General features: G+C 40.6%; 1 protein-coding gene across 11 annotated transcripts in view; it reads left to right on the top strand.

Annotated features, from left to right (window-relative positions):
* Positions 1–15452, top strand: part of GOLIM4 (golgi integral membrane protein 4) — an 80463-nt gene that overhangs the window by 45037 nt on the left and 19974 nt on the right. For 9 of the 11 annotated variants that reach the window (XM_033855443.2, XM_019946137.3, XM_019946136.3 and 6 more), the window contains 7 exons: positions 579–628; positions 2279–2332; positions 3654–3804; positions 7742–7824; positions 8652–8735; positions 12143–12301; positions 14479–14811. In XM_033855443.2, the coding sequence (XP_033711334.1) occupies positions 579–628; positions 2279–2332; positions 3654–3804; positions 7742–7824; positions 8652–8735; positions 12143–12301; positions 14479–14811 (914 nt within the window). The remainder of the gene's footprint in view (positions 1–578; positions 629–2278; positions 2333–3653; positions 3805–7741; positions 7825–8651; positions 8736–12142; positions 12302–14478; positions 14812–15452) is intronic. The other 2 variants (XM_019946138.3, XM_073803880.1) reach the window with 1 other exon arrangement.

The raw sequence follows: 15452 nt of genomic DNA, 5'->3' as shown, positions 1-15452 counted from the left end.
GAAGGAGGGAGAACAGAGGAGGGCAGTGTGGGCTAGGATGTTTTACTGAGATGTTTCAGATCATTAAAATGCTTTGATAGGATTTGGATTTCCCTTGTCTTCAAAAGCAGAGTGATTTTATAGAGCCATCTAGTGGATAATAAAGCCTTAAGAGCATTAAAGATGGTTTCCACGGCTTGATTTCCTTTTCAGGTCCTGAATGATTTTCGTGTGCCATCTAGTGGCTGGCAATAAACCATCTCTGTCCTTAGGTGCACTTCATGTTTTTTTTCTCCTTCATTTCAAGGACAGTTCATCACCAAGTACACATTCTAAATGCACTTTTAATCAGTTGGTTATAGTGTGTATTTTGTTGATACAAGATTCACAACTTAAAGGTAAAGAGGAAAATTATATAACAGTTTTTTTCAACTCGTGCTAAAGCATTAAAAGACAAAGTATATAAGTCACCAAGTAGATTGTCTTAAACCTGAAACATTTTTTAGGTCTGAGTAAAGTACGCCTATGTTCTTTTAGATGTCTAAAAATGCCACAGTGAATTAACTTATACTCTATTTTCTCCATTTTGTATTTTCTAGATTTTCTGGTTTATAAATTAGAAGCACAAGAAACACTAAATAAGGGAAGGGTGAGTTTTTTTTTTTTTTCTCCCTTAATTTTTTATTTCACGAAACTTGCAAGAGGGGCAAATATGGTCGCAAAACCTTTTACTCTGTTGATCACTAGGACTGAAGGGCTGAAATACATTTCCGTCCTTCCCGCCCTCCCTTCCTCTCTCCTTTCCTTCCTTCCTTGCCAAGAGATTCTCAGAGGAAGATCTAAAAACTGCTGTTTTAAAACCTACCTTCCTTTGTTTATCACATTACTGTGATAGTGATAAATTGGAAATAGCCTTAATGTTCAACCATAAACATAATCTCTTCATAAAGAGATTATTTTTATTCACTTATTTATTCATTTGTAGTCTCTCTTTTCTATAGAATGTGATATTTATTTTAATTTGCCTTTGCAGGACGTTACTGTTACTTGCATAGACATTGCTGTGTAATGTCTGACACGGTACCTGGCCTAGAGTTCCCATGTTCAAAAACATTTGTGGAACGAATGAATATATAAATGATATTGCCAGTTTAAAAAGTTTTTAAGTCCAAATTAACTGGAGAAAAACAAGTTTTTCTCTTACTCTAAGAAAAATATGTGAGCATTGGTTGCATAAAGCATTGGCGTTTTGGGGTATTAAAACTGAGAAGAGTCTGTTCCTTGAATAACTAGGAGGCTGTCAGCTTTCGACTCTTACCTGCTTTTAAAAGCCCTAGCCAGAACTGTGTGTATTCTGTTGTGCATTTTGTAATGCAATTTATTACAAATTAAAATGGTAAAGTGATAAAATAAAATGATAAAGCAAAAATGCAGTTCATTTTAGAAGCTGCAAGAATATGAAAGAAAGAAAGAATTGAGGCTGTGCTTATACCGGTGACGGGTAAAGCAAGGAGTGTGGCACATAAGATAGAACAACACAGCAGTCTGGGGAGAGAAAAGTTTCAGGTGGTTTGTGGTTTGCACACTCACTGGTTATGGTTGCCCAGGGCTGGACTTGTGTGAGGTCCAAATGTGAAGATGCTCCACTGGCACACAGAGACACACTGCTGGAGCACGTGCTTCAGCCATAGGTGTAGGCTCAAGTTTTGGTCCTGGCTCTGCTACTAAAGGAAATGTTTGCCCTGGCCTGTTCCTTAGCCTTTCTGTTTCTCACTCTGTGAGTTGGATTCTAGTTGGGGTAAAGTCACGTATGTAGAATTTCTTACCCGCTGAAGCTCGAGGCAGGAAGGTGCCTTTTCTCTCCCTTCCCGGAAGCCATGCGAAGCTTGTGAGGCCTGGTTTATCTCCTGTTCCCCTTGGAGCACCGGGCACGATATATCAGCCATGTGCGGTGCTGCATCTCAGGACAAGTTCCCCTGTGCCTCTGGCCTCAGTTTTTCTTCTCCATATGAGAGTGGAAGTAAATCACCTCCAAGGGCCCTGTCAAGCTGCTGTTTCATAATTCCATGTCCTGATTTTTCATTATTAAAGTCTAGCAAACTTAGAGGAATGTGAAAACTTCATTTCTGCTATTAAGTAAAGAGATGGCCTCAGAATTGTCCTGTTTCGAGCTTAGAGTTCATTTTCACTTAACACAAGTGAAATGAGTGAAATCCTTCCATTAAGACCTTTAAGCTCTGGTTAGCAAAAGAGCCAAATTTGTTATTTTTGTGTTAACTGTTTGCTTTTCAATTTACAGCAAGATTCTAATAGCAGGTACAGCGCGTTGAATGTCCAACATCAGATGTTAAAGGTGAGTAATTTAAAGCTGTTCTTCGTAAGTGAATCAAAGGATTAACTAAGTAACTTAAGTGATCAAGGAAAGTTTACAGAAAGTTGATTTGTGTTGTGATATGGTATATTAAAGTCATTTCTGGCTAAAAGTGATATATAATTATAATGCTCCATCATGTTTATCACCTGATTTCAAAGAACATATTTAGCTCATTACACATTTTTTATAAATCAGGCTCTCTGGTCACCTAATTTTTAACTTTGTTCTCTATCTTTTAAGGATTTTTGTTTGTTTTTTAAATCTAATTTCTCAGAGTCGTTTTTCTTAGAGATTTTCTTCTATCTTAGTCGCGCTGGAGGCAGTAGAAGTATTAAAATGCTGCCTTCCTGTTACTAATGTGCAATAAATGTTCTGCCTACCACAGGAGCACACTTTATGTTTAAAGATTCTCCTTCCTTGGTTCTTGGATAAAACTCATTATTGTGTCAGGAAAATTGAAAAAAAGAGAGAGAGAGAGAGATGCATTATTTCTGTTCAGGCCAGAAGAGATGAGCAGCAGACATTATGCCACCCTGCACAGCAGGGAAAAAAACCACGCCACTGTCTTCAGCCCCTACCCCCCAGCTTTTTGTTTGGTGTTGTGTTTTCTCCTATATCAGTAGGGCATATGCTTTTTATTGAAACCGGCATCTTTCCTATTATCAAGAAAGCAATACATGAATTAAAGCAGACCACCCTTTCATATTAAGCATTTGGAGACTGTAGAATTTATCTAGATTGTGATTACAGTGTTATAATCAGGAGTAGTGTAAGTAAGAATCATTCTATAAACAGTCGATTTATTACTTCCCCCAAACGGAAAAAAGTCTTTTTCCCCGCCCCCCTTCTTTAAACTGGGTTACCAGGAAGGCTGAAAATCAAAGAAAGGAAATAAAAAATGTTGCTGGGAAAACATCGGATTGAAAGAGGCAGTCTAGAGTATCCATGGAGGGGTAATTTTTTCGTTAGCTTTACCCTGTTTCCACAGTAACTTGAGTCCCTGGGAATTTCCCCAAATCCCTTCCTTTTCCATCTCTCATGCAAACTGCCAACTTCTTGTTTTTCCCGTTAATGTTAAAAATTCAGGAGAAAATTATTTTTGGCCATGATCCCAAACTATTCATTTGGAATGGAAGGGAAATGGAAGGGAGCTGCACAAATTCAAAGCAGTCTGAGGAAAACGAAGCCTGCTTCTTCATTTGTGCTGACTTTCTGGCAAGAGAAAGACTACGCTATTGAGAGACAGATTCTGATATAATTTAGAGAATGTACATCCCTGCTAAAGTTTTCATCTTTGCAGAGTCAACATGAGGAGCTAAAGAAACAGCACAGCGACTTGGAAGAGGAACACCGCAGGCAAGGAGAAGACTTCAGTAGGACATTTAATGACCACAAGCAGCGATACCTGCAGCTTCAGCAAGAGAAAGAACAAGAGCTTTCTAAGCTAAAAGGTATTTGGAAACCTAATTAGTCAGTGTGCATGGAAATGAATACTCATATTAACGTTTGAATAGAACAATAGACTTTTGTTTTATTTTGTTTGTTGCTTGCTGATTGATTACCTTACATGTGGTCCTTTACCAGTTACTTCTTACTTCTTTATGAAGTTTCACACTTATCTCTTTGGGTTTGTTTAGGGAAACAGAATAGAATACTTAGTGTTTCTCAACGGGGCACATTGGCCATGTTGGGCAAGACAGTTCTCTTTTTAAGTGTGTTGTGAGACATTTAGCATCTCTGACCCCACCCACAAAATGCCATCAGTGCTCCCCAGTTACAGTGATGCATTTCCAGATCTCCACAGGGGCATAAAGACTCCCTGTTGATCGGTAATAGTAGCTTCAAAAAGCTCAGGCTCTGGAGTCAGACTGCCCTGGTGAATCTTGGCCTCTTCAATGACTAGTTTATATATGACCACAGGCAAGTTGTGTAGCGTAAACCGTCCTCATCTGTAAAAGCGGGATATTCATAAAAAGTATCAACCTTGTAGAGTTGGGATGAGGATTACATTATGCAGAGCACCTAGAACAGTTACTGGTACGTGGTAGACCTTCAATCTATATTAACCACCACCAGCATCAGCATCAGGTATTTTCATAGTAATGTGGAACAAAATATATCACTTCTGAGTACATGTGAGTTCTGGAAAAGGGCAATAGCATATTCTACAATCATCTATCCAGGTACTAAATAAGTCTGAAGTGTGAGATTTGGTTTAAAAACATACATGGTGCTTGCAGAAACACGGGTGAAATCCTGGTGCTTGCAAAAACACGGGTGAAATCCTGGTGCTTTGCAAAAACATGGGTGAAGAACAATTTCCTGGTTTTATATAAAATGTCATCATAGAAAGAAACCATGTGAAGGGTCCTTTGGATTTTCTATACTTATTTTTTGCAATGTTTTGTCTCGAAGTGTTCCAAAATAATAGGCTAAAAACAGTATTCCAAAATAATAGGAATACTTTGTTAAGTATTCCAAAAAGGCACCTGGGAGTTAAATAGCCACTGAGGCAGTTTACAAAGGGTTGAGATGGTCTTGATGGAGCCAGATGTCAGCAGAATGATACCCAAGAGATGTAGACATGTAGGGGCCTTGGCTTGTTGGTGGTGAGCTGGGTGGTGAGGAGTCAGTAAGGTAGCAAAATAGAGAAAGGAAGAGACTAAACACTGAAAGCCCTTACAAAGGTGGTAAAAGGAAGAGAGAACCAGAAGACTCCAGTGCGCAGACAGCACTTGCCACCCTGGGGATGCTACACCTTTGTGTGGTGAAGGAGGACATTTGACTTGTAGGATCCACTGTTCAGCATTTTCAAACCTGAGCCAAGCTGAGGAAATATATTTAATTATATTGTTATGAAGGAGATCCATTAAGGAGTGAGAAGTAAAGTTTTCTAGGTGTCTGACCTTGGCATGCTTTACATAATTTAGTTCATTCAATTTTAGTAATAGCCCTAAAAGGCATATTATCTTGTGTCTACTCTATAGTTACTCCTTTCTTTGAAACCAAGTCCATGTATAGTAAAATGTTAACAAGAAATCAGAACCATGGAAAATACTTGTCTGTGAGTTCTGCATACTCAGATAGTTCAAGCCTGATGGCCTGGAACCCAGAACAAAAGTAGAAATACAGCAAGTGATAGGGCTCTTGTCATCAGAAGAGAGAATCTACCAATACCTTGGTGGGTGAGGGAGCGATAGAGAGAGACAGATGGAGACAGAGGGCAAGAGAGAGAGAGAACGGTATTTTTGATATCAATTAACTTTTGGAAGAAGTTTCTCAGAGAGACTTCAAACAACTTAATGTGACAGTGCCTTTGACGACACTTTGATAAGTGATTTTCACATCAGCACTTTTGTTTGATTATGGTCCCTGATAGTAAATTAAAGATAGATGCATCATGGTAGACGCGGGTCTGTAGCGGCAAACCTATGACGTGTGTAGTCCGAGTAGTCTTTGGCAGGTTACTATGACACGAGGAGGGAGTTTAGAATTTAGAATATGGATAGCTATGAGCTGATAGCATATATAAACTTAGATGATTATTCTTCCCATTATCGTTATAATAATAGCTGACACTGAACAAATGTTTTCCATGTGCCAGTACTGGGGGAAATTCTTTGTACAGGTATCTTATTTAAGTCTCATAACAACCTGCAAGGTAGGCATTATATTTAGTCTAATTTAACAAGTGAAGAAATTGAGGCCTGCTAAAGTTAGGTAACTTGCTCAGGGTCGCACAGCAAAGGCACAGGAGACACCGTCATTAAGGTTATAAACTGAATTCCTTTAAAAGTCAGCCAAGTTCGGGTATTTCAAGTGCATGTGTGCCTGTGTGTAGACTGAGGGCCCATCCAGCCGATGACACACTTGTGGTCCTCTTCAATTGCCACAGTGTCCCGTTTTTGTTTTGTTTTGTTTTGTTTTTTTTGCTGTACGCAGGCCTCTCACTGTTGTGGCCTCTCCCGTTGCGGAGCGCAGGCTCAGCGGCCATGGCTCACAGGCCCAGCCGCTCCGTGGCATGTGGGATCTTCCCAGACCGGGGCATGAACCCGCGTCCCCTGCATCGGCAGGTGGACTCTCAACCACTGCGCCACCAGGGAAGCCCCCGCAGTGTCCTGTTTTGACCTTTGAGAAAATCCAGTATGACATGTAGGTGGACAACCCAACCACTGGCCACATTTCCCACCTTGTTCTTGATCTCTCCCCAAACCCAATCACGAAGCCAGTGCCCGGGGATCAAGCAGGGACGCTAGTGGAGTGAAAGTGGATAGAAAGTATGAGGCGGGATGGTGACTGGAACTTTCCTTCTGTGCTGAGGGCCACCCTGGAGACATAAAGGTCTGCCTGCAGCAAGTGGCTGCCACTTTGGGGACGGTTTGCCCAACACAGTGCAGGTCCACACCTGCTGCTGTCCCAGCATAATTCTTAACAGCACCCCTTTCACTCTCAACAGTATCTCCCGTTGGAGATGAGTCATTATGGTCACGCAGCCACCATTTAACTTCTGCTGAGTGCTGTCACATGAGAACTGGCCTAATGTTGCCAGAATCTTATTAGACCCAGATTCTGGATTTTTAAATGGTGACAGCTCTTCAAATGTGGAAGACACTCTGTGTAGGCCAACACTGCAGGGGCCAAAAAAAATGTTTGCGTGTTGTATTTAGCCCAAGCGCTGCCAGTTCATACCATCCAGATATTGAAAATGTGGGAAAATTAGCAAGAGGTTGTTCCCCGAACAGTGGAGCTTGTGGTTCAGGAGGTTTTAAGACTTCACTCTGATTGCTACAGTCTCACATGGTAGCCCTGGAAAGAACTGTCCTATAGCTATTGGAGGGAGAATTTGGATCCGTCAAGAACTCAATGGTGGGAGAAAGAAAATATATTTAGAAGTTTTGAGCAGATGGGGTGTCTCTCTGTCTCTTGTTTATTTCTTGAGTTGCTTTTGTAACTGAAATACCTTTTGGGGACTGTGGAAATTATTCATGCTATGAGAAATGTGGTTTTGCTTTTTGATAGCCCTGTTTTTAATTTGTGAAGAGATCAAAATCTTAGATGACCCCTACCCATTACATTTCATTCCTAAGGGTTTGCTTATTAACAGAAACATTTCATTTTTAGCACAGGACTAATTAACAATCCTTAGCTTCTACGACGTGTAGCTTGTTTAAATGTATTGAAACCACTGAACCAGATTGTATTGGGTTGTCCAGCTGAATCCATGCCACATCCCAAAATGGTATAGGTTTTGTTGATTTGGAATATGGTACTGTCAAAGGTCAAAACAATCCTAGAAAAAGTTATGTGAGGCTTTAGATGTGAAAATAATAGAATCAAGAGCCCAAAAGGCCCAGGGCTTTACGCATGATTTCCCTTTTTCTAAAATAGAATCTGTGTACAATTTGAGAGAAGAGAACAGACAGCTGAGGAGAGCGCATCAGGACATGCACACACAGCTGCAAGATGTCAAGGTAAAAAAAACACCCAGCATTTGACTGTTTAGTGTTTGCCTGCTTTACTTTGTAGAGTGACCTTAAAAGTCGTTCCCTACTTGACATGCTTTACAATGCGCACTGTTATTTTGGGCTTTGCATAAACCAGACCAGGCCCAATACTTTTACCACTTCTGTATCATAAGCTAAACGATGGTCTGGAAATCCCAACATTTCCATTAGTACTGAAATGATTCTTTTGCTAGATGGTTCAATCTTAATAAGCTTTTTTTTTTTTTTTGGCAATACAGAAATACCTTTAATATCTTAAGTGAAAAATAAGTACGTGAAGTAGAATTCAGGCTATTATGATAGCTATACACAATTACGTAGAGAAGACCGAAAGGAAACATATAAAATCGTTTGTAACTTATTTAAGGATAGTGGGATTATATATTTCCCCATCTATTTTTCAAATATTCTGCACTATTGTTATAATGTTTTTATAATAAAAATGTTAATTCAAATATTATTAATAATATTTTTCACTTATTTCCAGTATGGCTGTAACGTTACAGGTTTTTAGATTAATAAGCTTTTTATTTACAAAGGTTTATTAATAACAGGTATTTTTCTTTGTGTGTTGATTTCACTGTAAGTGATTGTGATATTTCGGTAGCACATTTTAGATTGTGGAATACATTAATCATAGTCTTCCCTCTACAAAGATTTTGGAACTTAACAAATACTGCACAAACAAACAAACCAGCAAGCAAGCAGCATCTGGGTGCTCATGCCACTGTCTGCCCAAGAGGAGTTTGTCCTAGAATGTTAAAACTCAACCTGTAAAATTCTTTTCTGTGTAGCAACAGCATAAGAATTTACTCTCCGAGCATGAACAACTTGTAGTGACTTTGGAAGACCACAAGAGTGCACTAGCTGCTGCACAGGTTAGAAGGGTAGCGGCCTCTCTGGGTTCTTTTTAAGTCTGCTTAACATTTCTGAATTCCTCTGTGCGTGTAGTCTCTTAAAGGCCAGGCTTCACTGAGTTCCTTAGGACAGAGCTTTCCTGATCCTGAAGATCATGCATGCTTTCAAAACTCGATCAAGAGAATATTAAATAAACCTTTGATTTTTTTTTTTTTTTGCACTGGCAGTGTGGTGCATATTACTTTTTCTACCCTCCTCCAGCCCCTGCATGCAGTAGTCTAATACTTGTTTCAGTCACAGAAATTATCCCACATATGTGGTCTTTTGCCACCGTGTGACCTGTATTGACGCTTGCTATATAATCTGTAGGATTTTATGATGCTAGCTACCTAAATAAATTATTGTCAAGCTCTATATTTTATTCCTCCCTCCCTTGCTCCCAGCTTTACAGCCCGCACACACTGCTTTGGGGACTAGGCTTATGTGTTGTTTGGTCAAATTACAGGAAATAAGAAGAGCTCTCAAGTCAATAGAGAAGGAAAACGAGAGTCGTAAGCTTCATTTGTTCAAAGCCTAGAACAGTCCTCGGCACAAGGCAGGCCCTCAGTAGACACTTAATGAATGAACAAGTGAACAAATACAAGTGTTGGAGAGCTTATTAAAGTAATATCACATTGAGTGTTATACAGCTTTCTAGTCGAAGCAAAGAAATAAGAATGGCTAGTTTAGTTGCTGTGTCTTCTTAATCACCGGTCTTCACTTTTCTTCTCTTGGAAGAATTAAAAGAAAAGGGCAAAGGAAAACCAACTATCTGTGCTTACCAGGAGACCATGTATTATCTTTTGTCTTTATAAAATTATTAATAGAATCATATGCTGGGCCCTGATTCGTCTCAGAGGCTGTGGCATCTGTGTCTCTGGGACCCTTTTTCAAGGCAGTCATTGATTATCTCCTTACAAAACTGTAGCTGTGTGGTAATTTTTTTCCATGGGTATAAATTAAATTGACTTTAGAGGATATTATTACATTCAAAACCTTCTTTATAAAATTTTTTACCAAGTATTATTATTTTCTGTGAGGCTGCTTTTCATACTGAAAAATGTGACAAACCAATTTGAATATTCTATGTACTATAATAGCCATAAATATTAGACTAAGCAACAATTTGAAAATTCAGAAAAATATAAGTAAAATAGTTCATTTAATGACCAAAGCCAGATTCTGTCGTAAGCATCCTGGGAGTATTGCCGACAAGGTTTTGCAACAGAAAAAATATTTTTATTTAACTTACCTATAATTTTCTATTTCTTTCAATAGCTTTTTGGTTCTTTTGGGTGGGGCCTCCAAGTTTCTCCTGCTCTTTTACCCCCGTATTAAAACTTTCCCCAGATCTGCTCAGAAAACAACTGCTATTTCAGGCATCTACGTCTCTCATGTAAATCATCTTACGAGATTCTGTCTTGACAACCTGATTTTTTTTTCTTTTTTTTTTGCGGTACGCGGGCCCCTCACTGTTGTGGCCTCTGCCTTTGCGGAGCACTGGCTCCGGACGCGCAGGCTCAGTGGCCATGGCTCACGGGCCCAGCTGCTCCGCGGCATGCGAGACCTTCCCGGGCTGGGGCACGAACCCGTGTCCCCTGCATCGGCAGGCGGACTCTCAACCACTGCGCCACCAGGGAAGCCCGACAACCTGATTTTTTAAATGGAATAATTAAGGGCGGGAGAAAGCAGGAACACAGTAGAATTTGAGAGTTTACAATTTATCAGGGATTATCATAATAACTTTATGTACAGAATTTTATTTACTATTCACAACCTACTGAGTTATATAATACTGTATCCTTTTTATATCTAAATAAAGTAAGGTCAAAAAGGAGTACTGTAGCTGGCCCCAAACCATTGCCCAGAACCAAGCTGGAAGCCTAGGGACATCAAAGTCACACTTAACTCTTCAGCTGGAATTTGTGGAGACTCCCTGTATCACAGTTACCTGGGCCGTGCTCCAGACCTACTGAATCATCATTTCTAGGGTGGGGGGTCCAGGAGCCTGCATTTTTAACATGATCCTTCCATAATTTAACATGAATCTTAATGCACGCTAGTATTTGAGAACCACAGCATTGCTGCCTTCAAAGGTTATGTATCTAGGAGGAGGAGAAAGAAAAAAAGACTAGAATATTTATCTTATTAAAAGTATCATTGTGTGGATGTCATCTTTTTTTCTTTGACCTCCAAAGTTGGTTTGCAAATGTTTTGGTAGATTTCTGGGCTAAGGGCCATTGTTAGCCGTTTGGCACGCCTTTGTTCAAATGATAAAGAAGCACTCCCCTGAGACAGATTTAGCAAGCAGACTTCTTCACCTCTGTGTGAATTAGAAAAAGGCAGAAAGGGGGTGGGAGAGCACTGTACAGGTGCACAGCTGTGGCCGCAGGAGCACGACTCACCAGCCTCGACTCCCCGTCTGCTGTGCACACTGAGGGCGGCGGCCCTGGCCAGCAGGCTCTTTCTTTCAGAAGAGATTTCTGGGTTCTTTGTGTTCATGGAAGTGTGTGTTTACACACACAGTATTTCTGTTTTAGGGTTACGGTTTTGGTGCGTATGATGAGCTAAGTATAGTCTCTTGGTTTTCCTACTTAAAGTGTTTAATTTTTTCCATCTTTCTAGCTTCTTGTATTAAAAATATCACACACACACACACATACACCCTATCACATATACACACGGGTACACACATATGAGTATATGAGTATATTCTAGACCTATGCCTTCATTAGTGCCTTTGTTGCTCTAGAAGAAAAGGACATTCAGAATTGAAGAATAAAAATCCAGCCTCATTTCATGCCTATGCTATTGCTTTCCAAAACTGCAGAGCACAATACAGGAAGCGTTCTGGAGAGGAAGGGACCCTTTGTGAGCACGTATTGACTGGAAGAAGAGGGTGGCCTGAGTGATTTTACATATATATTCAGTTACTTATTTGAAGCCTATGGTTCTTTTCTGCTGAAAAGTGTTACTCAGACCATATTGGTAAAAGATAATCTGCACTTATATTTACATAATTGTGCAATTTTAAAATAGAGTTTAATGTCATAAAACTGATTGCATAGCTGTCTTACTTTTAATAATGATATTTAGACTAGAAATTTATATATAAAAATCCTGACTTAGTTTAATGTAGCATGGGAAACTAACATCTGTCTTAGATACTTTTTCTCTGTTCCCTTGAACTCTAATTTGCATGTGCTTATAAATGGTTGAGCATGTCCAAGTAAGTATAGCTAATGCATGGAAACAGTCTGCGTATTCTTCCTTTCTTGCATTTAGGTATAATATTTTTGTCCAGTCTTCCAGTGAACCATCTATGAATGATATCCTTTTCCCTCCTCAAATTGTGCAATTTGCATCCAATTGTGCAATTTGTATGCAGACTCAAGTTGCAGAATATAAACAACTGAAAGACACTCTGAATAGGATTCCAAGCTTTCGAAAACCAGAACGAACAGAGCAGCAGAATATTACCCAGGTGGCACATTCTCCACAAGGTGACAGCGCAACAAGGGACAAGTTACCTGGAGAGCCTCGGGAGGTAAGAGGCATGAACTGGTCATCTGTGGTCAGGTCGCTTTCCCTGTCAAGCTGTCCTCAGGTGAACTGCTCTAAATATTGCCAGCTCTAACTGCAGAACACCGGTTCTCACATTTTAGCATATATCAGAGTCCCTAGCAGGGCTGTTAAAACAGGAATAACTGGGCCCCAGCCCACAGTTTACAGTTCAGTGAATTTGGGGTGAGGCCTGAGGATTTGCATTTCTAGCTGATTTTGCTGGGCTGGGGACGCACACTTTGAGAACTGCTGTTCTGTTTCCTGGAAAAGACTGAACTAGTTTTGTCTTTCTTCATGTGGGTATATTTGTTTGAAAGGAGCTGTCATGTCTGAATATTTTAGGGGTTTTTTTGGGGGGGGGTAGAGTGAGAAGGTTAAATGATCATGAGGATATTATATGACAGTCAGCCCACTTAAGTATTAAAGCTGATAATATATTTGAACTCGATGCTGTACTTGGTCCATACAAAATATGTCAAAGTTTGTATTATATAGCCTTCATACAACTACAAGAGTATAAGTGCTAGTCACAGAATCTATTTTTTGTATTCCTGTTCTTCATAAAATTAAGCCTTGTTGCTTAAGAATATCTCCCAAGTGAAACATCAAAAGTGGTGTCGCCCATATGATTAATTCTTACAGAGTTGTTTATGCAATCACACCTGTAATAAAAATGGCAAGTATGATTATCTTTCCCCCGACAAAGTCGTTTTAAACAGTGAATGTTTGAGAAGACTTTCCCCAACTCACCTTCTCATCACCTTATGGGAATAATTAAGTTGAAGTGAGTGGACTTCGTTTGAATCTTCAGTCTGAGCAAAGCATTCCTTCACAGGTTCTGTATCCCCCTGGATGCTTGTTCTTTGTCTGGGTCTTACGTTGCTCCTAACTTAAGAAAACACAACCAGAGCCCTGGTGTGGAAATTGGTTCTATTCTCTATCTAAGTTTAACTACCAGTTTACTGGATTAAGCTTTTAAAGACTCAGACTTTTTAGTTCTTCCATCTGGGAGGTGGAGATAATAGTCATCTGCTCTAACCTTTCTCACAGGGATGTTGTGGCGATAAGTGACAGGTGTTGGAAAGCACTTAGGGCCCTTCAGAGAAATATTTCCTGTAAAGCCAGGGCAGTATCGATTCAAACTTGTCAGGTATGCAAGGACTTGGTAAAATGTACACCTCCAAAAGCCGTCCTCAGATGTCTGAGAAAGGACTTTTTCCCTTGGCTTATTTGTTTACGTATACAATCCAGTTTCTAAGTTATGTTTCTGCTAATTTAAGAACAGGGCTTCACATTTATTTCAATTATGGGACAGCAACCTGACCAAAGAAAGTATTCTTTCTGCTAAAGAAGGTTGGTGGGAGGGAGGATAGTGACACATTTTCCTATTGATATTATACCATCTCTCTTTTGCCTCTCTTTTCTAAGTAATGAAGACCGTATAGAAATCTCTGAAACTTGCAGAGAAAACTGATTTAAATCAACCAGTTTTAGAAGAGGAGTTCTCTGTGAAAAGACACATCTTTTTTTTCTTCAGAGTTTTCTGTGTTAATAATATAAAGTACTCACAAAAGACTTCCTCTGGTTTACAAAGAAATACCACTTTAATACGTCAGAAATGTTTAATTGTACCTGATTTAATGGGCACTATTATAGCCAACATATGGGTGTCCATTAGTAATGGCATTCTTTTTTTTATATTTGCTAACAGAAAACAAAGCTAGCTCATCCTCTACTTGATCTTATCCTTTTCTTTTCATATAATTATTGAAAACAAAATTTACCTTGAAGAAAATTACGTATTTGATCACTTGAAGTATGAGGGTTTTTCCCTTTTTATTCTAAGGGAGAACAGGAGTTAGATTGCTTTTGAGGGTAGGGTCTACTGAGATGTGGTCACTTATAGGCTTTACTTTTAGGTTATTTACGGTATTCTTTCCACGATGAAATTTTGCTTACGTTGTCTCTATTTTGTAGGTGAGATCACACAGTGAGAAGAGTTAAGTGACTCCACTGCAGCCATACTTTTCAGTCAGGACTCTATATTTCTAGACTCCAGGATTTTGCTTATGTTGTAACCCCGTAGACATGGTAATAAAGAGATTCTATCACTGCTTTCGAAATAGAAGAGTGTCATTTCCAGTGATGTGCTTGGCCTAGGTGTCCCGAAATAGCGAAGTGTGGCAGAACCATGAAGCAGTCCCTGGAAGAACGGAGGAAACAGAACCTTACCCTCCCACCCAGAAGGAGGCAGGATTCCAGGCGCCCGCAGAACTGACCCGGCGAGAAGCGGGCCGCGAGGAGCCCGAGGGGCGGCCGGTGGAGGAGGAGCACAGGAGGGCCCTGGAGGAAGAGGCGATGGAGCAGGTCGGGCAGGCCGAGCACCTCGCGGAGGAGCACGACCCATCGCTGGAGGAGCAGCGGCATCGGGAGTGGGCGGAACGGCGTGAGCGGAAGGAAGCCAGGCTCCTGGAAGGGCAGGCTCGCGCTGGGGTACGAGGTCATCCAGCCAGTTGCCTGGGATAAGGGGTGCGCCTTTGTGTCTACGTGCAGTTGACCCTTGAGCAGGGCAGGTTTGAACCTCATGGGTTCACTCCTACCAGGATTTTTTCAGTAGTAAACACTGCAAGATCCGCGGTTAGTAGAACCTGCACGTGGGGAACTGCCCAGAGGAGCCCCTATAGGGAGGGAGGCTATGGAGGAACCCTATATACAGGGGGCCGACTGAAAGCTGTAAGAAGATTCTCCACTGCACGGAGGGTCAGCGCCCCAGCCTCCCACGCTGTTCAAGGGTCAGCTGTGTTAAGGAAAAAGCCCTCGTGTATAACAGTCTATAAAATAAAATTGGGGTGATCTTGCTAAATGTTACATGTACCTATTTAAATGTTCTTTTGTGATGTTAGTAGCATAGCTACCTTATCCCAGAAAGACGGTTGGGGAAAAGAGAAGGTGCTATGCGTGTGTGTACGTATTGTCTTTGTCAAGAGTGCGCAGTGAGAGAGACTCAGTCACACCCCTTTAACAGAGTAGGAGAGTAGATGGGCACCTCATCCCGCACCTTCCAGTCTGTGCTCGAGCCCCGTGGGCATCTTGAGGCCGAGAAGTGACGCATTTTCTGTGATCAAGGGTACTTT

This window comes from Tursiops truncatus, chromosome 4, assembly GCF_011762595.2.
Source record: "Tursiops truncatus isolate mTurTru1 chromosome 4, mTurTru1.mat.Y, whole genome shotgun sequence".
Lineage (NCBI taxonomy): Eukaryota > Metazoa > Chordata > Mammalia > Artiodactyla > Delphinidae > Tursiops > Tursiops truncatus.
Note: the sequence above shows the minus strand (reverse complement) of the source record. Positions and strands in the feature narration are given on the sequence as shown.